We start from the raw sequence: 25635 nt of genomic DNA, 5'->3' as shown, positions 1-25635 counted from the left end.
AATCCTAAAAAATCAAATAAGTTAATTGGGTGCAAAAAAAAAAATTAGGACCATTTTGAGTTACTTTAGCATTAGTTATTAGTACTAAACTATACCTCAAACTTCTTTCACCCCAAGAAATCTAATTAACCAAACAAGAATATATTCTCTAACAGATTCATTAATTCTCAACATAATTACACAAATCTTTTTACTCTTCCCAAACTGCCCATTGTTGAGGGCAAATTAATTAATGCAACCGAACCGAGTGAGTGAAAAAAAAAATCCCTATATATTTGAGAGTGTAAGTCTACACATTTTAAGCTTGGCTTCCATGCAAGCATCATTTTTTTTTTTCAATTTCCAGCTAACCCTCACTCTGTTTCTTTTTGGGTCTATTTGTTAGTGCCCAATTCTCACTCCCTTTTCAAAATCGCGCTCTGCTTATGCCTTAAACACTACCCATTGCAGAGAAGAAGTGATCAAACAGAACCTGCTCTGTATTTTGTTTTTACTCTTTAAAGTAACTCAGGATCTTTATTTCTACAAAAACCCTGTTCGTTTCTTGTCATTTTCGCTTCTTCTACTAAGGTTAGTTTGAATATTTCTTATTTTTGATCTGGGTTTTCAATATTGGTTGATTCCTCTGTTTCTTGAACTTTCTTGCGTTTGTTTGTTTCCAGGGAATGTGTGTAAAACTTTCTTGCATTTTCTTGGAAAGTTTGAGGCTTTTCTTGGTGTACTTATCTGGGTTACTTTTGTTTGATCAGGTGAGTGGAGAAGTATATTAAAATGGAGCAAGATCAAGAAAAGAAGCAGCATGTCTGCAAATTGTGTAACAAGAGCTTCATGAGTGGTAGAATATTGGGTGGTCACATGAGAGCTCATAGTGTTAAAGATTCAGTTCAAGAAGATGAAAATCTTGAAAAGAATAATATGGGCAGTGAAGGTTCTTATGGGCTAAGAGATAACCCCAAGAAATCCTGGAAATCTTCAGTCTTGAATGATGATAATTGTGTGTTTTCAGTTCAAGATCGTGTGGAATGTAGAATCTGTGGCAAACAATTTGAGTCTCCGAGATCTCTTCATGGTCATATGAGGCATCATTCAGCAGAAGAAAGGAGCAGAATTTGCTGCAAAGAATGTGGAAAATGGTTCAAGACAGTGAGATCTCTAACTGGTCATATGAGGTTGCATTCCTTAAAGAGTAAGCTTTCTCAAGAATCAAGAACTAGCTCAATGCCTAACTTGGTTGTAATAAATTCTAAGACTGTGAATCTTGTGAGAAGGAAGAGGTCTGATCGAAAAAGGTACAAGGTTTTTTCCCCTAATGCTTCATTTTCTAGCTTGAATGAATATGAATCTGGTTTTGACATTGAGAATGAAGATGAGGAAGTGGCTATGGTTTTGTTGATGTTATCTAGAGGTGAATGTGAATTGGGTGAGTTTAAATCTGTTGATAAGTCTTTAGATTATGATGATTCTTTGTCATTTGAGGCTAAATCTTTGTCTGAAACTAAGACAATTGCGAGTGAGTCTTTTGATGCTGTTTCTTTGTCATTTGAGGCTAAATCTTTGTGTGGAAATAAGAGTGTTGGGAGTAATAAGAATGGAGCTGATGTTTTCGCCAACGACGGTTATGATGATGAGCTAGTCAAGAAGAAGAAGCCGAGAGTTGAGATGTTTAATTCTTGTAGTGATTGTGATTGTAGTATGGGAATTGAGAAAAAGAAGATTCAATTGGAGCTTCCCATTGAGAGTTTTTACCAGCCAGTTGATTCCACTAGGCCTGAAGTGGATGGTGAATCTGGATTAGTGCTGTGTGATACAGAGATAAACAAGGGAATCCATGATGAAGTGGATACTAAATCAGATTCAAGCCAAATTTACAGGGATAAAATTGGATTGGATCTTGATACTAATCCAAGCAATGATGCTGATTTTGATTCTTGTGATTCTGAAACCATAAATTCTGGTTCAGATTTGGATGATTCTAAGAAGAAGAGTCAATTTCAGTGCAAAATCTGCAACAAGTTATTTCCCACTCATCAGTCACTTGGTGGACACCAAACACTGCACAGAACCAGAAAAAGCTGTGCTGCGCTTAAGATTGATCACTGCCAGGCTAACACTGAGATTGACAAGCTTGATAGCATTACAATGGAGGAGGATGAGAATGGAATGAGTAATACAGAAAATGTGTTAAAGAAGAGGAAGAAGCATAAATGCCTCATCTGCTTTAAGTTTTTTGCTTCAGGCCAAGCTTTAGGGGGTCACAAGCGGACTCATGTTGTTAAATTCAAAGACGAGCAGAATATGGAAATCCAACAAGAAGTTCCTGATTCATATGCTGGTGTTGCATTTGATCTTAACCTCCCTGTCATGGTTGACACTATGATAGCCAATACTGAAGCTGGGTTCAAGTCGTGTTGGCCGAGAAACAGCTACAAGCATGAGACATTACTTGATGTTGTTGCTACCTAAGGCAATTTGTGCTGTTCAAGTTACTGCAGAACATTGTGAATTTGATATTCAAGTTACTGCAGAATATGGTGATTGATCTTCAAGTTACTGCTCATAGGCTCATAGCTTACAAGTTTATTATAGAAATAAACTTTAGAACTTTTGAGGACCACATTGTTGAAATACTTTAGAATTTTGATACTGAAATAGGAATTATTTGGTCTTATTTTTGCAAGTTAGTGTTCTTACAGGCATATATATCATTAGGAAGAGGAAACAGAAATTTTGTTCTTCATCTGGTTTCTCATACTTTTGTAAAGGGTTCAAAACAAGTTGCAATATAACACTCTTATCTTTTGTCTTTTAAATTGTTCTCTATTGTTGAGTCTTAATCTCAGTAAGTTTTCAGTCTTGAATATCGGTATCGATTGACGTGCTACACCTTTGCTGTCTATGTCGATATTGTGGAATCTTATGAGTTTTAGAAGCGTTTTCGAAAATGATAACGAAATGCTGAAGAATTACATGCCTACTGGCTACAGCATAGAATCAAAGCTAAGAATGAACATGGTATAAGTATTCTAATGCAGTGACAGCATATCAAGCTTGAAGAATAATAATCTTTTAATGAATGTATTAGGCTAAAGGTTGGTGTCATTGCAACTGATAAGTGATTAATGGCAAAAATAGATTACTTGTAGAGCAATGCTAAATAGGTAGATGGCTTTCAGTGCCCACTTTTTGACTGATTCTGAAGTGACACTTTACTCTAATCACAAGCCACATGCTTTCCAGATCTTCTTCTGCAATTATCATATGTCTTGAACATAGGGGTTCACTACTTCAGGTTCGGAAACAGAAATGTGAAAATGAAAAATGTTCGAAACCGAAAATGACGAAATAACATTTTTTTTTACCGATAGGTAAAAGAAGTATCGTGAGTCTTGTAATTAGAAAAAGAATAAATTAGGCATGGAGCTTATTTTACACTTTGAATATATGTACTTTTGAATAAATGATCGATTCATCACATGAACTTGTAACTTCGGAGCAAATAATTTATTATCAGTCATTTTGATCATTCAAAAACAATGTTTCGATTTTTAGGTCAATTTTAAAAAAATTAAATCATACCGTTCCTATGTAGTTCATATTATATAGTTTTGCTCTTAATTGATTTATTGATAACTTTGTCTTGAATTGGTTAGAATGGTGGACAATGAGTTATCCAACTCCGAATCAGAAACTAAATTAACACTTTACTCTTCATTTTTTAGTTTAAGAGTTTCAAATAATTTTTCAAATACTTGGAAGTCTCTAACTTTATAAATAATAATCATATATTATATTTAATGTAGAAAGGTTATTATAACCAACAATAAAATTAATTTGATTGATTTTAATTATATAAAAGAAGCATTAATTAATAAAAATCATCAAAATAAATATATGCATAAATAAGATGAAAAATAATCAAATAAGAAAATGGGCTCAATATGTAAAAACCCGACTGGCTAGAACAGTGTCTGTATTGGTCAACTGACAATTGAAACAAACAGAATAATTCTCCCTGAACAAGAAATCAGAATCAATTTATATGTAAAAATTAAATCCCTAAATGAATCCAAACCCTAGTTCCAACCCGCCACCGCCACAAACTACCGACGCATATTACCCTTCCAATTATTCTTACTATGTCCAACCAACTGCCGCCGCCCCCGAAGAGCCCCGACCACCAGGGGTCGACTCCTACCAGCCTCCCTTACAGCAACAACAACAACAAGGACACGCATTGTCATACGCCCCACTCGATACGTCTGCTTCTGCCTATTATTTGGATCCTAATTTGCAGAATTGGGATGCTAAAGAGGCCGTACGCCAATACGGGTTCGACCCGGCTGCATATGGAGCCGCTCTTGTAAGTGGTTCGTCTTCTATTACTTTGCATTGCCATTTCCGTATTATTTGATCGAAAGATAAAAAAGGAAATGATAATTTAGCTGTTTGAAATATTATTGCCCTTTGTCAATGTAACATTTAATTTTGTTAATGTTCAATTCAAAATAAATTTGCCAGTTGAACTAATTCAGGTTTAATTGTACATTGGATTCATAAGTTCGTTGAATGACTCACTGATTAGGCCATGTTTTTGTTACTATACCTTTGGTCAACCTCGGTGAGAATAGATTTGCATGTGATCATGTTCTAAATCTTATTGTAAAAATGTCTCTTAATTGAGTATATTTTATATTTATTCCATGCAGTTTTGTGCGTCCTTACATAAAATATCTATTAGCCTGTCAATCCATGTGCGTCTTGTTTGTTTAACAAGACCTTAAATTTCAAAGAGATATTGCTTCTTTTATAATTTAAATAGGCTTTTCTTTAAACACAAATAGAACTTCCAAATTTTGTGTCGAAACTATTTGTTTTTTTTTCTTATATTTGGACATTTTTATTTGCCTGTGTATCCAATTTTATTTTTTGGAAGGTTTTATAATGTGTGTACACTTGATAGGTGATATGGGTGTATTATAACACAGGGAATGGGCTGGATACAAGACATTAGTTTAGGAAGTTGAATAGCTTATGGATTGAGAATATATGATGGAAGTTTTTTTTATGTAAGGTTACTAACTTAGATCTACAAAGAATATAACTTGCCACACGAGCAGAGTAGTTGCTAGGGGAAGAAAGAGGATGGATCTAAACTAGAAATGATGTCGTCAGTAGAATAAGTTTGACATAATACAGAAACAGCTAATAGCTACCATTAACTAAGCTTGTTCTTTAGAAAGGTAAGAAGAAAAAATGATTCATATAGCGCACTCCATTAATTTGTAATTTTGAATCAGTTGCAAACTGTTCATTTTGGAATATGATGCAGATATTATTGTTATTACATTTTTAAGATCACGTTCGAGATTTAGCCTCACATTTTTGGCTGTGTATCTAGCACCAAACATCTTTTTTTTGAACTGCAACACAAGGCACCTATAGTTGCAAAAATAGGAAAAGAGAAAAATAAAGATCGTCACATTTTCTTCCCCTTTTTATTTTTAGTTTATATAGTATCTTCACTCCATTTTATGTATCTGTCATCATATTTAATTTCTGCTTGTATCTGCAGAATGTTATGGTACCTCAAGATGGGATGCAACAGTTGGCTATAGCACAACCAGGGTTGACATTGTTGCCTAACTTTACATTTCAGACTCAGGGGAATGGTACTTTGAAGAAGCTAAAGAAAACGAAGGTCGTTCAATCTGCACATTGTGAAGTTTGTAAGGTGGATTGTAACAGCAATGAAGTACTCGACCAGCATAAATTAGGAAAGAAACACAAGAACAACTTGGAGAAATTACGGGTAGCTGCTATTTTGTCCAGTGCTTCAGTTGAGATACAGAATCCACTAATTGGGCCACAGCCAAACCCTGAGAAGAGCAAAACTGGCAGCGGACAGAAGAATAAAAAGAAAGCAGCCGCATTAGAAGATCTGGAGACAAAGAGAAGAAAAATTGTTGAAGGTGGGGCGGCTCAAGAGGCTGTTAGAGTGTGTGCAGTTTGTAATGTGGTGTGCAATAGCGAGAGTGTATATAATTATCATCTTGCTGGACGCAAGCATGCTTTGATGCTGAAGAAACAGGGAATAACCGTTGCTGCTGCCATTTAAATCAACGTAAAGTTCTTGGAAACAAATAGTTGGGAGATCTAGCACTTATTTTGAGTGAATTTGATCATTGCAGCATCCATAAAATTGGGAAGATGTTACCTGTTTTGCACTGATATTGCATTAGAGGTTAGATTTTTATGTGGAATGTTTACGGAGTTATCTGTACATAGAATTGAGGCATATTCTTCATAACCCTGGTGTTTCTAACTTTCTTGATAATCTTAATTCTCAATAATTGTGGCATTAGAATTTATGAACATGATCTATATCATTGCTTTGGCATTGTGTTAATATCTTTTTGCTTTTTGTGTTTGTAGATCATGTATATGCTTTAGATATCCATAACCATCAGTGCTGTGAACAAGTGAACTCAAAAATAAAAGCAGATTTGTTCAAAGGCTATCATTGAAAAATCAGTAATTTTATTTCAACTTAACTAAATAACAAAAATTGATTTAAGTTCAAGACATTATAATGAATGAATGAGATTTTAAAATCTATTCATTTCTTTATTATACCCAAGGAAAATGGGAGCTCTACTTCTACTTATTCTCTGTTATTTTTTTTCAGTTCTCACTCGATCAGTTGATCTGCATTTATTTTGGATACTTCCTTTACATAAAAAGCAAATTAAAATTACAGCTTGATGATATTCCCATACTAATCCAGTAGCTTGTGGCATCACTGACTCTATACTGCAACTGCAGAGGTTACTCTGGCAATGCAACGGGTTGAATATTCCAAATATCTCGGGCATATTCGTGGATTGTTCTGTCGCTGCTGAAGTAGTGTGAACCTGCTGTATTCATGATTGACATTTTGGTCCATCCCTGCCACCAATGACAAATATCAGTAACACCCTAACAAATAAATTTACAACTTATTGGACAAAAGAAAAAACAATTGTGAATAATCTGTGAAAGAAATTGAATAAACATGATAGAAAAGCAAAAACATTTCATGTGGACATAACAGATAAGCAAAAGAAATCGAGAATGTTTTTGTGGTTCAACAACTAAGAGATGGTTCCGTAAATGTTACCTTTTGGTCCCTGTAAGCTTCATCTACTTCCTCTTGGCATTCTAAATAGCTGGGGAAGTCCTTGCCAACTAAGAAATAATCACCACGACCAAAACCTTCATTTCCTTCTAAGGATCCCATTAGTTCATCATAGTTGTATGACCCAAAAACACCACTTTTGATATATTCCTTTACTTCTTCAAAACGCGGGTCCGGAACAAACTATATTGAGAGTAATACAGAGATTAAACCGTTAACAATCTGAAAACAAAATGCTACATGGAAACAATAATTACTTCTTCGTCTTCTATTAGTAGTAGTACTAGTAACTGCTACAAACATTTCAATACATGTAAAGATGCTCTTGTTTCGTATATCCTAGCATATTGCTCATTCTGAAAGCATTCCATTCCACTGAATCGTCAATGCCGGGAACTTTAATCAAAACATGAATGCAAAGATAGCAATTTGGTTTAGTAGGCATACCTTCCCCTCGGCTCTTTCTTTCCTCAGCCCAGCGATTTCATGAGCTTTAGCACCAAAGAGGAAGAAGTTGTCTTCTCCAACTTCCCGCCGTATTTCTACATTGGCCCCATCTAAGGTCCCTATCAGGACACAACCGTTCATGGAAAACTTCATGTTACTGGTACCACTGGCTTCCATCCCCGCAGTACTGCAAGATGAAGGAGACAAATGTTAGCACCATGAAAGATCTCTACAATCATGTAGCCTATAACTTCTGAGAGAACTATCTAATCCAAATATCAACGAAACACACTTTGGGAACCATTCCCATAGCATATCAGCCAGAAGAAAATCTAACTATGGCAAATAAATAGCCGCATTCTGCTTAAATAGATATACCTGATATGCTGGGAGAGCTCACTTGCGGGAATAAGCAATTCAGCTACACTGACATTATAGTCTGGGACAATAACAACCTAAAATTGAAGAAGAAAAGAATTACAATAATTATGTTTGATGATACAATGAAACCAATACAAATGATCTTAACTCTTAAATAAATTTACAATTAAAGGGTGAAAAAGCATTTGAATTTGATGTTTCGGAAATCGATAAGAACTTGGAAAAATAACCCCAAATTTCCATACATAAGCAGAGATGAAACTGACTCCACCACTATCCATGGCCATCCAAAGAGATTGTAGTCCGATCAACAAATTGACAGAAAAGGTCACTTAAAAAGATGAATTGTTGGAAGTATATTGTTCTCATCTCAAAATATACAGTATGTTGTTTGATCAGAAGTTCAGAACATATTTAGCTGACATAATATGAACTAAGATATTCAGATTCATCCCATATGTTATCAAAAAAGCCACCCCTGGCAAACTGGTAAACAGGTGAGCTGATAATAATTCAGGATATCTACTGGCTCATTTAGGCAGTACACTTAAATTAAAAGTCAGCCACAACACAAGTTATCTGACAATAGTAACTGAATCACAATAGCGCCCAATACCACTCCTAATCTTGTTGGGGTCCTCTATTTTGTTTGTTTTCATCCATTTGCATTGTTTATGGCTACATTTCAATCAGGTCAAGTAAACCACAGTACTTATAGTTAAACTTAAAAGACTTTGCTCCTCATTTTGTTGGGGTCCTTTATTTTAATTTTTTTCATCCATTTCACTTTGGTTATGGCTACATTTCAATCAGGTCAAGTAAACCAGAATACTTGTAGGACTTTTTTTTTTAATGAAAACTATCATTCACATCATCGGCATCATAATACTGCAGTATAGTAGCAAAACACGAGCATAAAATGGCTTTCCATGAGGTTTCTAAAATGAAGTTTTAAAGCCATACCTTAAGTAAATCACCTATTTCAGGGTCATGATTAACTGTGGCCCCAACATCTGTAATCAGTTTCACAATTCTCTTGGCTTGCAAATATGTAGCAAATGCTTTTCCCCCAAATATACAAACTCTTGGTACATACAGTTTTTTCCTTTCTGCAGAACTCATTTCTTTCATCTTCTTGTACCGGTAAACAATTCCTAATATATTCATCAGCTGACGCTTGTACTCATGAATACGCTTCACCTGATGACAACACTTCTCATTAACGATAATGAAATTGCAAATTGAAAAGACGAACAAAAGAAAAAACAATATCATTCCTAATTATTTTTCAATCCATTCTCATCATTTCTTTCATCTTTTTATAAAGGGAAACTTCTTTAGTGATATTTCTTGCATTTTCATATGGGTTTTGAAGTGTATGATGTAGGTCATGGTAAAGCTGCTTCTTTGGTTACAGGTGCGAGTCAAGAAAACAGCCTCCTCAGAAAACTGCAAGGTAAGGCTGCATACAAATGCGCCCACCCTCCCCCTGCCACCACAATGGCCGGGGAGCACTTTGTGCACCAAGTAAGCTCTTTTCTTATGCATTCTGAAGTTCATGATGCTTTATATTACCATACTCTTAGGAGAAACTCAATAATGTTACCTGGATATCAAACATCGCATCGGGACTGACAGAATACCCTGTTCTTTCTCTGATCAATTCCACAACCTTCATCTTATTAGTTCTTTTAGCTGCCCTCCATTCGTTTTGGAGATCCTCGTTATCAGCGAACTACATAAAAGTAGCATGACAATCAGGTAAAATTGAAAACACTGATAAAAACAGGCACTGTTAATTATTAAACAAAAAATTTAACAAGTATTAATGGCATCAAGCAACCTGATTTTTGTGTAATTTTAATCTATAATTGTTGGCAACTTGAAATTATTTTGAAATACCAAAATGATAAAATTTGGAAGCGATCAATAAACTTTATTAGGCATGAAATGTATTCGTCTATTCATGGCATACTGCAAGTCCTAAGCAATTCCCGTACTTTTTCTCAATGGCAAACCGAGAGTTGCAGACTCCTCAAGGTGCACATTCATATCAAAACTTGATTTAAGTTTCACAGGTGCTCATATTAAAGTGACTCACCAAAACACTAAAGTTTACGACAGCATAAATACAATTAACAGATAACAAAGGATGTTTTGAGTAATAAATCTTAAAGCTGATCATGCATATTGAACCGAATTGATAGAGATTCATAAACATCCTGTGGATTACCTTGCTCAGCTCGGCCAGCTTTTCAGTATTTAAAACCCAGTCTTCAGAGCCAGTCCACTTGGTGATAATTTTACTCAAATCTGGATTGCAGAATCGGATCCATCTTCTTGGCGTAACTCCATTTGTTTTATTTTGAAACTTCTTAGGCCACATCTGCCAATAAAAGAGTAGAAAGGTAAAAATTCAAGCATTTGAACCTAATTTAAAGAGTCACTTAAATGCCACAGTTCCAAGGCTTCATTAAAGATGCATTTTCTCGAAGCAGGATTCACCTTATAAAATGCATTAAACACTTCGTCCTTCACTATTTCACTATGTATCTCAGCAACTCCATTCACTGCATGACCGCCCACAATGCAGAGATTAGCCATACGAACCATCTTTGGCGGTTTTGGTGCTGGTTCCACCACTACCGTTTCCTTCTTATGAGTGTCTTTGTTTTCCAGGTCATTCGTGCTTTCAGTTTCAGTTTTGATATCTGAGTTGCTATCATGTTCATCCCCTTCATCAACTAGCTTAATTTCTTCATCAGAATTTTCAGAGTTTTCAGTGAGAGAAGGAACAGAGCTTTCCTTGGGTTTAACAATTATATCTGCAAAAGCTTCGGGCAGATCTACATTTTCCAATATTCTCATTTCCTTAAGTTTTATCTCCAACAAGTCGGGATCTTCTCTACCATACTCAGATACAATAGTGGATACAAGCTGTAATATATGGAAGGCGGAAATTAGAATCACGCTGAACATACCAAATAATTAACGAATCATTCAACAAATCCAGCCTTACCTCTTCATCAATCAATTCTATGATCTCAACATGCCGTGGTAGCAGTTTCTGCATAAGCTCCAGACTCCATTTTTCTAATGCTTCTGGTAGAACAGTGTGGTTTGTGTATGCCACGGTTCTGGTACATTAATTAACAGAATGTGATGTGACGTCCCATTAAAACTTGACGCTAAACTTCATAGAGGTGTTTACAATTGTGAAATAATTATAAAAAGCAGTGTAAATTTTTTTAGATAAAAAAAAAAAAAATTGGGATTCCCCTGCATTTATTTACCTATTTTCTACTGCAACTCAATCATGAGTAAATCTGAACTAAGAATTAGAGACAGGTAGAACAAATAAAAAAAATCCTGGCAGAGAAAAAGTGCTAGATTAAAAAAATAGATAAGAAAAAGAAACTTTATCGACATTCACATCCAATTCCAAAATTTTATAATTTTCATATCATGTAAAATAATGAGTTAAAAAAGAAAGGCAGATTAGACTATGGAGATAAGAAAAAGACCAACAGGCAGTACAAGAAAAGGAACAAAAAGCTGATAATGAATGATCATAAATGAGTTTCTAATTCTATGCATGTTATTGTTTTGTTGAGAACTTGCGATCAGTTGAAACAGTGGATTAAGATGATAACCAAAAGAAACTTCATAGAAGAGGAAGGATGAGCTATAAATTTCATCACTGTGACTCGTCTCTCAGCTGTTTCACAGTGGAAGTATTAGCTAAATCATACTAATTTTTAGAAGAAACTCGCTATACAAAATCAATGACCAGTGAAAAGGCCATTTTTCACTTATAATCTGAGACTATGAGTGGAATCTTGGGCTGCAGATTCCAAATAAAGTCTTACTTTCGAGCATGCTTGCATCAATTTGCTATAAAAAACTTTGGTCTGAACCACTCTGTGTGGTGTGTGTGAGACTGAAGAGAGTGGGTATATTACAAGGAGCGATAGCAGCTTCAATTCAAGCCCGGGACATTCTGTCATAGCAAAAGCAACGGCTCCTAAATTCACTCATACATACCACACTCATAAACTGGTATCAGTACAGCTATCAGTAAAGATCTATTGCTCAAGAAACATCCCAAAATCCAACCTCTTCCCTAATTGTATCTCGATTACTTCAATAATAAACCACTCACGGTGCAAATATTCTACAACAAACTACATAGGAAAACAATTCTGTGATCAATGTAGCCAACTGGAATAGAGAAGGATGAAAAGAAGTCATTATATGAATGCACTTGCAAACAACTACGTAAGAAAATACCTTTGAGTAATATTCCAGGCCTCCTTCCAGCTCAAACCTTTCAAGTCCATCAAAATTCTCATGAGCTCTGGGATGCAGAGTGTGGGGTGAGTATCATTCATCTGCACAGCAACTTTTTCAGGAAATTCTTCCCAATTTACAAGGGATCCAGATCTTCTCTCAAAACGTGCAATGATATCTTGAAGAGAAGCTGAACATAAGGTATATTGTTGCTTCAATCGAAGAATTTTGCCTTCCAAAGAATCATCCCCAGGGTAGAGAGTGTAGCAAATCTGTCGTTAAGAGAAAGCATTGTATTAATCACCCTACAAGTTCATATTGCTTTCAAGAAGAGAAGTTGAAGAACAAAAAGAAAATAGAGAAGGGAGCTACAAGTATGCAGAATACAGATTGCAGCACCTAAAATGTGCACAATCAGGGAGCAAAGTTATCTAATTATTAGATATTAAGATGCATCCAGGTAACATCTTTTCTATGCATAAAATAGTCAGCATCATTGTGAATATTTGAATACTCATTAATGAATGGGACGTAGCAAATGCTTACCTTTTCAGCATTCGCTAGGGCCTCATATGCTTTAGTGTGCTCCCCATCATTGAAAGCAGACAAGTCTAAATCATTAACTGGAGCTTTAGTTGACCAGAGCCGCAGGTTAATAGTAGATTTAGTTTTATATCCCGGTATTGGGACATCATATGCTACAGCCTTTATGTCTTCTCCACCAGTCCAGTGTTTCTTTCCATCTGATCCAGAAACAACATTGCCATAAAACTTTATAGGATATGAAACATCATTTCTCACTATTTCCCAGGGATTGCCCATCTACAAGAAAAAAATTGAATTGACCAGTAAAATCAGAGCCAAAAACTCAAAAATAAGTTTAGAACTTACTTGAAATATTCAAAGGAATCACCTGAAGCAAGAGATATTGAACAAAATGAAAACATACCTCAAGCCAATCTTCAGCAACCTCCTCCTGGCCATCTTTTGTAATAAGCTGTTTAAATAAGCCATACTTGTATCTTAATCCATAACCCCACGCAGGATAGTTTAATGTAGCCAAAGAGTCCAAAAAACAGGACGCAAGACGCCCAAGACCTCCATTTCCAAGAGCAGCATCAGGCTCCTATTACATTTGACCAACAAATTTAGTCCTACAATGTAATCAGATCTGTATTGGAATATTCAGACAGTTACAGAAATTTAAGATTTCTTTTCTGCAACTACTAGTATATTACTGATTCCAACATATTCTGAAAGCTTAAAGCAGGTACAGCGACAATGAGCTGACCCCTGCACCTCCTTATTATGCTATAGTAAAACTACTAGCTAAAATCGGCGATAGAACTAAATTAAATAGCAGTAACAAGAGTGTCACCTGACGAGCCACGTTTTCTAAATTGTGTCCAAGCTTGGTCAAAGCCTCAGCATAAGCACCATTCAGCTCCAAATTACCAACTGCATTGAGCAATGCTCTACCCTGCAAAAATACATCATTCTTAGACAATAGCAGTTTCGTAGACAATGATTTATATAGCTTATCAGTTTGCCAAAGACTATAAACCTGGAGAAATTCCATAGACAAATAATAAGCCTGCTTTACATTCAACTTCTCATAGTACTCATACGTGGCATTCCAACTAATAATAAGAGCATCACGAACACTCTGCGCAGTAGCAAAGTAAGCCTTTGGGAGGTCAAATTTCTCAGGAGAAAAGAACGGTGTGAATTCCGCATGGTATTTGATACTTGACGCAATGGACGACGCATCTGGAGTCGTAAGACTCCCATTACTCGGCACTGCAACAGAAAAAAAAATTAAGATCAACAATTCAAATGCACGTTAGCAGTATTAATCGACGCACGCACCTTCATCGGCGAGTGGATCTTTGATTTTAGTCGTCGCCTCACTGACATTCTTGACGCAAAACGACGTCGAAACAGAACGTGACCTAAAAGTTCGAACGAATAACAGATTGGATCTCCATTGGCTACTCTTTTTCGAGCTCAGATTACTACAAACAAATCTAGAAACTGGAGAACTGCTAAAACTACTCCCACGCGAAACTGAAGAGAAATGTGAGCTACCAGTCGCAGTACTGCTCGCCATTCTCTCTCAATCAATCAACGAGATCAAACAATAATGAGTCGGTCGTACTGTATATTAAAGAGTGAGTGAGTGATAAGTGTAACTAAAAAATAATAGAAAAAGATAGCAACAACTTTGCTATCTGTTCACTTCACAGCTATGAAAATGGCGGTTTCTCTCCGCCATTATTATAATGATTTTGGGTTTTTGTAGTCTGCGGTGGATAGTGATGTGCACATTTTGATTTTCTAATGATTTCACGTGGTTCTGTTGTATGAGGAGGAGATTTGAAGGGATTGGGATCATGGGTATTGGTTTTGATTGGTGGGGACATGGGAGTTCTGTGAAGTTTAAAATGTGGTTGTTTATAGTGGAGTGCGAGTAGGATTTGGGAAGTGCTCACGTGTGTGTTATATTCATCGTCCATTGTAGTAATTTGATTTGTGGGAATATAAATAAAGTAATTTACTAATGATTAAATTTTGTGAAATAAAAATGAAAATACCTATTTATATATATATTGATAACTTAAATAATGAAAATAAATATATAATTAATTCAGTATATATACTTATAAATTAATATAAAGCTAAATATATTCATTGTGAACTATAGTATTATTTTTTAATATATATATATATATATATTATAATATATATGAAATAAAAATAAAATAGATCTAACTCGTTTATATAAAATTCAAAATCAATTTAATCTAGTGACAAATATAAAATTCAGATCTCAACGTTTTTAGTTCAAATTTGGATGAAAGAAAAATATAAAAAAAATTACGAAAAAAGAAAATCTAGATGTGAAAATTTAGAATTCTGTTTGAAAAAAAAAATCTATAAATGTTAGCTGCAGCATCATGACGAACTTTATAAACGATGTATAAAAATATAATGACGTCTTATCTACTTTAAATTATAATATGTAATTTATACCTTGCAATACACTCTACTTTTGAAAAAAAATACGGTTCATAGATTGCATTTATACAAGTACTGCCACTATTTTTTGGGTGTGTATATAGTTTTAGCTATAGACAAAATTTAAAATACACATATAAAAATACGAATGTAATAACTCAAAATACTGTTTGTTTTTTAACTCAAAATAAATCTATTAAAATGAAGATAAAATATCAAATTCAGATGGAAGTGGGCTGGGTCTGCATGGACCGGACTTATATCCGACCATTACAGGTCTACAATCCATACAGGCAACCAATAATGAATCAATAGGTACAAAAAAGAATCAGTTGATCCAATCTAACAGCTTTAATCTCAAATCTCGAACCGCTTTTCAACCCATAAAGCATATCAATCACCAAAAAATTCCAAAATTATATTCATTCCCTCTTAAAACCCTCACTCACTCACTCACTACCCCAAAAGAATGGCCTCTTTCCATCACCACCACCATCCCTCCCACCACCACCCTGTCCCCGCCGCCCCTACCACCACCACGTGCTGCTGCTGCCCCTCTACTTGCCGTTCCAGCATTCACCCATCTCCACCACCACCTCAACACTCCTCAATCGACCCACTTCTTCATTCTCTCGCCTCTCTTCTCCAGCACCACCAGAATCAGCAGACACCCAGTTTTCACTCTCCTCACTCTAATACCAAACCTAACGCCCATAAAAATCATCACCAAATATCACATTTTCAGTCGCCACGAATAAATTTTCAATACCTATTTGAAGAACAAGACTACCCAGATATACTCTCTTCTCTTCTTCAACGAATCAGTACGCTTGAGGCTTCTCTTCACCATTTTTCTGCTTCTAATAAGCGTTTTCAGGGCTCGTTTTCTTTGAGAGAAGCAGCTGCTAAGGTTATTCAAACGCATTTTCGTGCATTTCTTGTTCGTAGATCAAGAACCCTAAGTCAGCTCCAGGAGCTTGCTTTTATCAAATCCACCTTCAACGCTCTCAAATCTTCCGCTTTGAATAAAACCCATTTTAATTATGCGCTTGTTTCTCATAAAGTCACGGACTTGCTGCTTAAACTCGACTCTGTTCAGGTATATCTTGAACTTGTCTGTATCATTTTGTGTTTGATTTTTATAGTTTTTTTTTATCTTAATTTTAATTTTTAGTTTGTGGTTTTTGTTTTTAGAGTCGTGATCCTATGATTAGAGATGGAAAAAGGTCTATAAGTAGAGTTATAGTGAGGTTTTTGGATTTCATTGATGAGCTTGGCGGTAGAAGGCGTGAAAGTTTATATAAACCTGTTAAAAATGTGAGGATTTTTAGGAACAGGGCTTTGAATTCGAACAATGGTAATGATGATTTAAGCCGAAATCAAAAGGAAATAGTAGAAAAATTGAAGGAAAGAGTTGAAAAGATTCGTGGGATTTATAGGGCTTGTGAGAACGTTGACGAAGATGTTGAGCTTGAAGGCTTTCAACAATTCATTGACGATGATGAAGATGGAGATGGTGATAATGATGATGACAAAGAAAGCGTTAAGGTTTCTAATGTTAAAAATGGGATTTTGGTGAAAAGAAGTAGTGGTAAACCTAGAGTGAAGAAATTTGTCAGCTTTGATGAGGATGGGAATGTGTGTAGGGTTTTCAGTGATACTCATGAGTCTGTTTTGAACGGAGACGGTGATTTCAGTGATAGGAGTGATTCCAGTGATGATCGTGAAGTGAGAAATGGTACTCAGAATGATGAAGTTATTCGGGAAGAGAATCATGCGTCTACACGGAGCAATGATAGTGAGAGCAGTCCTGTTAGTAACTTTAGAGGCTTCGAGTATTATAAAATTAATGGGAATTACCAAGATCAAGAAGGGAAGATAGTTTTCTCTGCTCCAACGCCCGTGAAGATGGAAGTCAGAGCTGATTTGATGAAGAACAGAAAGGCTGCGAAAATTGGTACATAGGAGGGGCATTTCTTGTGTATGGATTCTCAAAATCCCATTTTTCCACTAGATCAATAAGCTGCTCTCTTCATGTAGGGGTAGTGTTGACGGGGATGGTAGTTTCCAATTGTATGGATTCTCAAAATCCCATTTTCCCTCTAGATTAATAAGTTGTTCATGTAGGTGTAGTGTTGGCGGGTGTGGTATTTTTCGATGGTTAATGACATAGTTGATTGTAGGCCTATCTGCATTTATGCAGAGATTTGTGAGTGTAATTTGCTTCCTTCTAACTTTTTTATGTTTAGTGATAGATTTTTCATTTTCCTTTGTTTGAATTTTTCATATCTTCCTATGTAATTTTTGTCAACATATTTATGCCATAGTAGTGTTGTTGCAAAAAATTAACCAAACAATGTTGCATTTGCTGCTTCAACTTTCAAGACACAAAATGCATAGTCCTATCATCAAAACATTTTGTTATCCACTGGATTTGACTATATTGAGCTTACCATTGACATACTTTGTTTAGATTTACTCTTGTAACTACAGTTAGCTGCTTGCTTAAAATCTTGCTACTTCATATTGACTGATTTCTCGCTGATCAACTTACCAGCAAACTGTTCTCTTGTGCTAACTTCTGCTGCTTGCTTTTTGTCTTTGTTTGAGTCCTTTCCATGCAAGTATCATTTTCTTGACGGCTATGTTCGCCTGCTCCACTAAATATGGGTAAGCTCCCATAAGCTTTCACAATGTTATGTGTTTCTCTACAAGACCCTTCATTAGCACAACAAAACTATTTAGATGTTGGGATGAACTGTTCCAAGATACAATCTTTTTATTGAATAATGACAACATGCCAATGTTTACTCTGACTACACAAGTCTTGAGCTCTTCATTTGATAGACAAAAACATTTTCACATATCAAAGTAGCTATAAACTATCAAAGAGCTGGTTCCTGGAAAAAATGTAAATGGCTCAAAAAGCAACACAATTCCTTGAGCTTTTGAGTAATTTTTTGTTAGTGTAGTTTGTAATAAGAGGGAGGAAGAAATAAAGAAATACTAGGATCATAAAACGTCGCCAGAGAAAATCACTTAAAGATACAAAATCAATTTAAATATGTAGCAAGACCTTATGCTATTTGAATTTTTTAATCATAAATAATTAAATATTACATATAACTTCATTAATTATACTAAAATACACTACTATTTGAAAATTTTATGTTCTGTGTTATGTGTATTTTTTATTAACTGTAGTATAATATATTAAAAAAAATAACTTAAAGATACAAATCACAATTAATTAAATAATAATTTGTTATAATGTTTTTAATATTTATATTGATTTTAGCTATTAAAATATGCATATGGCACAGTGGGCTAGGCCTTTCGAACTGACATAGCCCATGCAACTCTTTCTCGTAATGTCCGTTTTCAAAGCAGAAAATCTCACACGTAATAAAACCTATATCAAAACAGTAACATTTTTGATTCCCTCGACGGAAGTTGATGAATGGCGCCAAAAGAAACCAATACCTTTCTCTTTTAAAACACTGTGCAGCCACTAAATGCCTTACCAAAACCAAACAACTCCATGCCAATACTATCACCGCTTCCCTTCTCTCCATACTGGACCCCACGGCCACCCATCTCCGATCAGCCCTCGCTCTGTCCTATATGCAATGTGGGTCTATCCCCGTCGCACGTAAACTGTTCGACGAATTGCCCGATCCAAGTGTACTCTTGTACAACAACTTGATAACAATGTACATGAATAGTAAGCTTTATTTTGATGCACTTAATGTGTTTGTTGAAATGCTTCAATCAGGTGATTGTCTCCCAGATAATTTCACTTACCCAGCCGTTATTAAGGCTTGCAGTGAACTGGGATTGACTGAGTTGGGTAAGGCAATTCATGGGAAAACTGTGGTGTCTATTCCCCCGTCGAATACGTTTGTGAATAATGCTTTAGTGGCAATGTATATGAGCTGTGGAGAGAAGGACGCGGCGGAGAGAGTTTTTGATGGGATGAAAGAAAGGAGTGTGGTTTCTTGGAATGGTATGATTAGTGGGTATTATAAAATTGGATGTGCAAAGAAATCTTTGATAGTTTTTGATGAGATGGTTGAATTAGGGGTTGAGATTGATTGTGCTAGTGTGGTTTCTGTTTTGCCTGCTTGCGGGTATTTGAAGGAGTTGGAGGTGGGAAGACGAGTTCATGTGCTGGTGGAAGAGAAGGGTTTAGGTAATAAAATAGCAGTAAGAAATGCATTGATTGATATGTACGCAAAATGTGGTAGTTTGGATGAAGCGAGGGTAGTTTTTGATGGGATGGATGAAAGGGATGTGATCAGTTGGACTTCCTTGCTTAATGGTTATATTTTGAGTGGTGATGTGAGAACTGCATTGACACTCTGTAGGACCATGCAGAGGGAAAGAATAAGACCCAATGCTGTGACCATAGCTTCGATTCTTTCAGCTTGTGTTAGTTTGAGGGATGGCCGTTGTCTTCATGGTTGGATAATGCGGCAACATCTTGATTCAGAAGTTATTGTTGAAACTTCATTGATTGATATGTACGCAAAATGCAATCGTGTTGACCTTAGCTATAAAGTCTTTACAAGAGCTTCAGTAAAGAGAACATCACCTTGTAATGCAATGCTCTCCGGGTGCATTCATAATGGTCTTGCAACTGAGGCTATAGGACTTTTCAAGCAAATGCTATTAAAAGGAGTTGAACCAGATAGTGCAACATTCAATAGTCTACTTCCTGCGTATGCTATTCTTGCTGAACTTCTGCCAGCGAAGAATATGCATTGTTACCTAACGAGGTCTGGGTTTCTCTCTGTAATAGAAGTTTCTACATGTCTAATCGATATATATTCAAAGTGTGGAAGTCTAGAATCTGCTCATGAGATTTTTAATGATATCCCCTCAGCTGTGAAGGACATTTTTGTATGGAGTGTTATAATATCTGGTTATGGAATGCATGGACATGGTGAAACTGCTGTTTCACTTTTCAGACAAATGGTTCAATCTGGGGTGAAACCAAATGAAATTACTTTTACTTCTGTGTTACATGCCTGTAGTCATGCTGGTTTGGTAGATGAGGGTTTGCAATTACTTGAATTCATGCACCTAGACCTGAAAACAAGCCCTCGTGAGGATCACTACACTTGCATTGTTGATCTGCTTGGTCGTTCTGGTCGACTAGATGAAGCTTATGATATGATTAGAACGATGCCTTTTATGCCTGGCCATTCAGTTTGGGGAGCATTACTTGGTGCATGTGTAATACACGAAAATGTTGAATTGGGAGAAGTTGCAGCAAGACGGCTATTTGATCTTGAGCCAGAGAACACTGGAAACTATGTACTACTGGCGAAACTTTATTCTGCGGTTGGAAGATGGAAAGATGCAGAAAATGTGAGACGTATGATGGATTGCATAGGCTTAAGAAAAGCACCTGCCCAGAGTCTGATTGATGCCATAAACACATAAAGAGGAAATCACACAGACATGCATGTCAACTTGCTAATTTATGCATGTAAAGATAAATGCATCATCCAAACCCAAGGTAAGCCACCTAATTGAAGGGCATATAATAGCCATCAGATGCTAAGTGCTAACATTTTGCATATGAAATCCCCTTAGACTAAAGCAAAGGAGTTACCTTAAAGTGGGTTGCCAACTGTCTAACAAGGAATGCCATCCGTTCCAACTTAAGCATATGACTCGCCGGATGAATTAAAGGTACATCATGGCAGTTCAAAAGCAATTTTTTTGTCAAACTATTTTCTACATTTGCATTACTTACTTATCTTTTGTTCTCTTATATTGTTGGAAAACAGGACTTATTATAGTGAAAGCATGGTTATTGTTTCAAAATGTCCAGATATCCTGTGTCTAAGATCAGGAGAGATTAAATAGATCATATGATATGCCTTTTAAGCGGGAGTAACTCGTCAATTCTCGTATTACAGAGGCATTAGCCATCTTCTGAGGTGGTTGGTTGGTACTGTACTTCTTCATACGAGAGAATCGATGTAAAGCACAACGTAAGTCTTGCATCATTGACTTCGTATCATGAGTACAAGTGTTTTTTACTGCCTGTCTTTTGAAGACTTATGAAATTCAAATGCATGTTGAGTACTATTCCTCTATTTTCTCTACTTATGAAACTCCCCCTTCTTATTTAACAAGTTAATAGTAGAGTAGTGTGCATATTGAAATTAAGATCAATGCTACTGTCTTGCAGTTATTTGACAAAAGCATAAATGTCATGTCATGAAGTGCACCTTAGGGTTAACAGATTATTGGTTTAAACAAAATATAGCAACATTGACTCCTTAAAAGGATGGTTTCTTTTACACAATTGATTGGGATGTTCTTACCTAATGCTTAGTCTGACATTTATGTACCTGTTGGATTATTTAATCTTTTATTAACGTCATATAGTTTAAACTGACCAAGTTAAATAAAAAATGTCAATGGTGTGCTTTTGTACTTCTCGTCAAGACAGACCTAGTCTTGGCGGTTGATGAGGTCAAGTGCCATTCAATAATTTAAGCATGAACCAGCACTTTGTACCTTGCTTAGCATGCCACATGATCGAAAGTGAAGTCTTAATTTAATGATTTAGTGCACAGTGTTGATGGATGCAGAGATTCGAACTCTGAACTTATTCTTTAGATAGATATGACCAGAGAATTTGAGTCTGATAGACAAACAAATAGAAATAGACAAATGAACAGCATGTAATAAAAGGATTGGTATTAATGTCATTGGCAATGGCATATAATGCTCCAACTAGGGGTATGCAAATCCAAATGGAATAAAATACCGAACCAAACTGAAATGGTTCGGTTTTGATGTTATAAAATATTTGATTTTTCGGTTCAATTAAATTTGGTTTTGAAAGTTAAAAAAATTCAGTTCACTTTAGCTACAAATCAAACAGAAAAATCCTAATCTATCCGAAATTAATTTGGTTTGGTTTGAACCAAATGCACACCACTAGCTCCAAGTGTTATATTTTGCATTGTTTGGCACCTCTGCCTGCAGAATAAGGTATCCAAGTCACAAATGATTTGAGTTTCTAAACCATTGTATCCAACTCATAGTTACAGCTCATGTGCCTTTTCTCTTGTCTTGTCTTTTTCTATTTCATTAACTATTTTGATGGGGCCAGGTTTTTTTTTTATTAACACATTTTGAAGTCTTCCCATATAGATATAATTTTAGTATTAAGTGATTTATATTCATATTCTGATTCTTGTATATACAATTAGATATATGTGATGTGAGATGTTGAAGTTAGCTTGGATTTATTAAAAATTCATATCTGAGATGTAGATTTAAATAATGATGAGCCAACTTCCGCTGAATGTTAATCATAATTAAAAACTTTTAATTCGTGTTTAATTCATGAACATGACCTTTGTGTTTTTCTATGTTTTAATTGTATTAATATCCACCTACCGATGACAAACTTACTGGAAATATATCGTAACTCTGCTGAGACTCGATGATTTTTCATTCAGTAAACGTTTTTTTTTTTTTATATAATTTTAAAGGTAGAAATAAAGGTTTGAATACATACAAACTCCCTCCATCTCATTTTTGTTGTCACTTTTTGCATTTTTTAATATTCCAAAAACATATACTCTTAGCAAACACGTATACTGGATAGTATTTTTTTTTATTTACTCTTAACATTAATGAATTTAATATATAGATTAATGGGTAAAATTAATTATCTATTTGACTATATTGTTTTTCCAAAGCAAGGTGGCAGGGTATAAATTACTGTAATTTTAATATTTAATATATATTTAATGTGTGAAAATGAAAAATTGACAAATAAAATGGAATGATGGAGTATTTATTTTTAGGCTTAATCAACAAAAAAAACCTCACCTTTTAGCCCCTTTTCAGTTGCACCCTGACGTTGCAATTTTGTCAGTTACACCCTAATTCGCACCTTTGGGTTTCAATTCCACCCTCAAAATCAAATTGGACTTTTTTCACTCGGAAAAAATTCATAAAAAACTTATAAATTACTCGTTTGAATTCTTTTTCACATAAAAAGTTAGGAATGGATGACTTATTTTAATTTTTTTCAAATGAAAAAGAGATTAATTTAATACTTGAGGGTGGAATTGAAAACCAAAGGTGCGAATTAGGGTGCAACTAACAAAATTGCAACGTCAGATTACATTTGAAAAGGGGCTAAAAGATGGGGTTTTTTTTTGGTGATTAAGCCTTATTTTATTAATAGACTGTGTTTGTAGGTAGCGAAATTGAAAACTACACTAAAATTAGGATGTATCTTTTATAACAAAAAAAAAGTTGCTGAAATCACCAAATTGGCTTAATTCGATAGTCTTTTGATAGAAAATATGCGAATCATGCAATGTTTCAGCGCAAATTATATATTTCAGGTTAGATCATCAAAAATAATTTTCGGGCTATTTTTAATTTCTTATAAATATAATTATTTTTTATCTTTTGGATCAAGAAATGTACACACACATATATATATATATATATATATATATATATATATATATATATATATATATATATATATATATATATATATATATATATATATATATATATTTATATTTATATGTGTGTGTGCGCGCGCGCGCATGTGTGTAGTTTAGTTCTGATTTATTAAACAATGTAATTTTTTTTAGCTTTAGATGATGTTTGGATTAACAATAATGTTTGAAGAAGACTTGTTAATGGGATTATAATTTTTTTAAGACTTAATTGTTAGTCTTGTTAGTAGAATCTTTAAACTATAAAATACTCCCTCCGTCCCAATAGAGTTGTCCATTTTGACTTTATCACACAGTTTGAGAAAAGCAATTATTGTTCATGGGTTTTGTAAAATTTTCCTAATTATTGTTCATGGATTTTGTAAAATTTTCCTTACTTTTCTTGTTATACCCCTATTTAATATAGGGTCCATTTTCGATTTACTCATTAGTGGATTTTAAATAGGAGTAATATAGGAAATATAAAATCACACAATTTTTTTTGATGAATATTGTAAAATATTGAGAAGTACGTACGTTCCATTATAAGAAATAGATGCAGATAAATTTGCCAAAAAAACCAAAAGAATCTCATTAGAGAGATAAAGATCAAATACCAGCAGGAGAAATATTTGCAAATATAAAATGCTAAAATTTATCATAGTCATGCAATATTTTAACACAATTTATAACTAGGATTTATAGATAGATTTTTTTTATTAGTTCATAAATTATAAATATTAATTTTTAAGAATTCTTTATATTATTTTTTAGAATTTAATTAGCTATAAATTATATATAAATTTAATTTCGCGCAGATGCGCGGGCTTCGACTAGTATATGAAATAGAATAAGACCTATAAATATGTATATTGTTAAAATAAAAGGAAACACATGAAATAGGGTCTCATGATTTTTTTCCCACTCATTATTGCCAAAAAGAGTCAACATATCACCCTTTTTTAGGGCGAATTGTTGATCCTATCAATTTTTTTTCCCTTTCTAAAGAAACAAACCGAATAAAAGTAAAATTTCATGAGCTTGTTTTTCATTTCTTTATCAAAACATACAACATCTATTTCAGATTTTAGTGTTTCTATCTCTATTTATGAGAGCTTTAGGGGGTTTGTAGTAGTTTTTTCTATACCTTTTCCTATTAGATTTTTTGTACTTGAAAAATATTAGTTTAAAAATATTTTCAAGATCATTAGGTTAGTTTATTAAAAAAAATCATTTTTCATACGTAATTTGATGAATGATGTAGTTGTCACTAATCTGCAGATAAGTAGTTTAAGCAAAATAATCCAGACTTAAATAATTATTTGTTGATAAATAAACAATAAATAAAACATTAAATTCAATAGAAAAATATAAAATAATACGGAATCAATTGAGTTGCATGTTTGACATGTTTTTTTTTAAATAATTTTTTTACCACCTTATGTGAATTGTAACTATCTCTCAGAATGAAAAGAAACACAATAACTCTGTAGCGTTGTTTTCAACAACCCAAAATTATTGTCAATATTTTATCATGAAGAAAATTAATTTTTCATAGGAATATTTTTTGGAATTTTTGAATATGTTGATTTTGATGAAAATGATAACTTTATATTCCCATATAACTTCATAACTTAATGAAAATCATACCTAATGAAGGAGACAAAAATTGTTACAAATTTAATAGGATGTTACGAAATTTGAAAAGACAATTAGAAAACATCAAATAAAACTTGTGTGCGAGCCTAAGGTTCACTAATTTGTAACTAAATAAATAGTTAAATATAAAACACTTCAAATCAAGTTTCCCAATTAGGGTGGGAATATACG

At 34.5% G+C, this 25635-nt stretch overlaps 5 protein-coding genes across 6 annotated transcripts; 4 read left to right on the top strand and 1 right to left on the bottom strand.

Annotated features, from left to right (window-relative positions):
* Positions 1-628: 628 nt before the first annotated feature.
* Positions 629-2787, top strand: LOC126676679 (uncharacterized). The gene has a single exon (XM_050370944.2). It carries the CDS (start codon positions 772-774, stop codon positions 2461-2463), a length of 1692 nt encoding a protein of 563 aa, XP_050226901.1. The 5' UTR covers positions 629-771; the 3' UTR covers positions 2464-2787.
* A 1151-nt stretch (positions 2788-3938) lies between these two features.
* On the top strand, positions 3939-6365 carry LOC126679474 (uncharacterized). Its single transcript, XM_050374514.2, has 2 exons — positions 3939-4360; positions 5573-6365. The coding sequence occupies exons 1-2, from the start codon at positions 4061-4063 to the stop codon at positions 6113-6115; spliced, it is 843 nt and encodes a 280-aa protein (XP_050230471.1). The 5' UTR covers positions 3939-4060; the 3' UTR covers positions 6116-6365.
* Positions 6366-6520: 155 nt separating this feature from the next.
* On the bottom strand, positions 6521-14610 carry LOC126679473 (alpha-1,4 glucan phosphorylase L isozyme, chloroplastic/amyloplastic). The gene is made up of 15 exons (XM_050374513.2): positions 14162-14610; positions 13857-14092; positions 13671-13772; positions 13242-13418; positions 12839-13114; positions 12293-12564; positions 11022-11139; positions 10508-10939; positions 10236-10388; positions 9609-9737; positions 8966-9202; positions 8000-8076; positions 7622-7808; positions 7157-7357; positions 6521-6945 (listed from the first exon to the last, which is right to left on the bottom strand). Exons 1-15 carry the CDS (start codon positions 14400-14402, stop codon positions 6826-6828), a joined length of 2958 nt encoding a protein of 985 aa, XP_050230470.1. The 5' UTR covers positions 14403-14610; the 3' UTR covers positions 6521-6825.
* A 1088-nt stretch (positions 14611-15698) lies between these two features.
* Positions 15699-17573, top strand: LOC126679254 (BAG family molecular chaperone regulator 8, chloroplastic). The gene is made up of 2 exons (XM_050374243.2): positions 15699-16409; positions 16505-17573. The coding sequence occupies exons 1-2, from the start codon at positions 15780-15782 to the stop codon at positions 17273-17275; spliced, it is 1401 nt and encodes a 466-aa protein (XP_050230200.1). The 5' UTR covers positions 15699-15779; the 3' UTR covers positions 17276-17573.
* A 1121-nt stretch (positions 17574-18694) lies between these two features.
* On the top strand, positions 18695-21459 carry LOC126679434 (pentatricopeptide repeat-containing protein At5g39350). 2 transcript variants are annotated; one of them, XM_050374461.2, is made up of 3 exons: positions 18695-20834; positions 20912-21010; positions 21109-21459. In XM_050374461.2, the coding sequence occupies exon 1, from the start codon at positions 18767-18769 to the stop codon at positions 20756-20758; it is 1992 nt and encodes a 663-aa protein (XP_050230418.1). In that variant the 5' UTR covers positions 18695-18766; the 3' UTR covers positions 20759-20834; positions 20912-21010; positions 21109-21459. The 2 variants fall into 2 exon arrangements, with proteins under 2 accessions (XP_050230418.1, XP_050230417.1); XM_050374460.2 differs by having other exon boundaries at positions 18695-21010.
* Positions 21460-25635: the final 4176 nt, after the last annotated feature.

The sequence above is a fragment of the Mercurialis annua genome, linkage group LG4 (assembly GCF_937616625.2).
Source record: "Mercurialis annua linkage group LG4, ddMerAnnu1.2, whole genome shotgun sequence".
Classification (NCBI taxonomy): domain Eukaryota; kingdom Viridiplantae; phylum Streptophyta; class Magnoliopsida; order Malpighiales; family Euphorbiaceae; genus Mercurialis; species Mercurialis annua.
This window is presented reverse-complemented; position numbering and strand designations above follow the sequence as displayed.

Excerpts from the sequence above, each read along its gene's own strand:
- LOC126679254 (XM_050374243.2), top strand. The coding sequence starts at position 15,780 with ATGGCCTCTTTCCATCACCACCACCATCCCTCCCACCACCACCCTGTC. Across the intron at positions 16,410-16,504 it reads TTAAACTCGACTCTGTTCAG|AGTCGTGATCCTATGATTAG; the intron begins GTATATCTTGAA and ends TTTTGTTTTTAG.
- LOC126679474 (XM_050374514.2), top strand. The coding sequence starts at position 4,061 with ATGAATCCAAACCCTAGTTCCAACCCGCCACCGCCACAAACTACCGAC. Across the intron at positions 4,361-5,572 it reads CTGCATATGGAGCCGCTCTT|AATGTTATGGTACCTCAAGA; the intron begins GTAAGTGGTTCG and ends TTGTATCTGCAG.
- LOC126676679 (XM_050370944.2), top strand. The coding sequence starts at position 772 with ATGGAGCAAGATCAAGAAAAGAAGCAGCATGTCTGCAAATTGTGTAAC.
- LOC126679473 (XM_050374513.2), bottom strand. The coding sequence starts at position 14,402 with ATGGCGAGCAGTACTGCGACTGGTAGCTCACATTTCTCTTCAGTTTCG. Across the intron at positions 14,093-14,161 it reads AGATCCACTCGCCGATGAAG|TGCCGAGTAATGGGAGTCTT; the intron begins GTGCGTGCGTCG and ends TTTCTGTTGCAG. Across the intron at positions 13,419-13,670 it reads TAGAAAACGTGGCTCGTCAG|GAGCCTGATGCTGCTCTTGG; the intron begins GTGACACTCTTG and ends CAAATGTAATAG.
- LOC126679434 (XM_050374461.2), top strand. The coding sequence starts at position 18,767 with ATGAATGGCGCCAAAAGAAACCAATACCTTTCTCTTTTAAAACACTGT.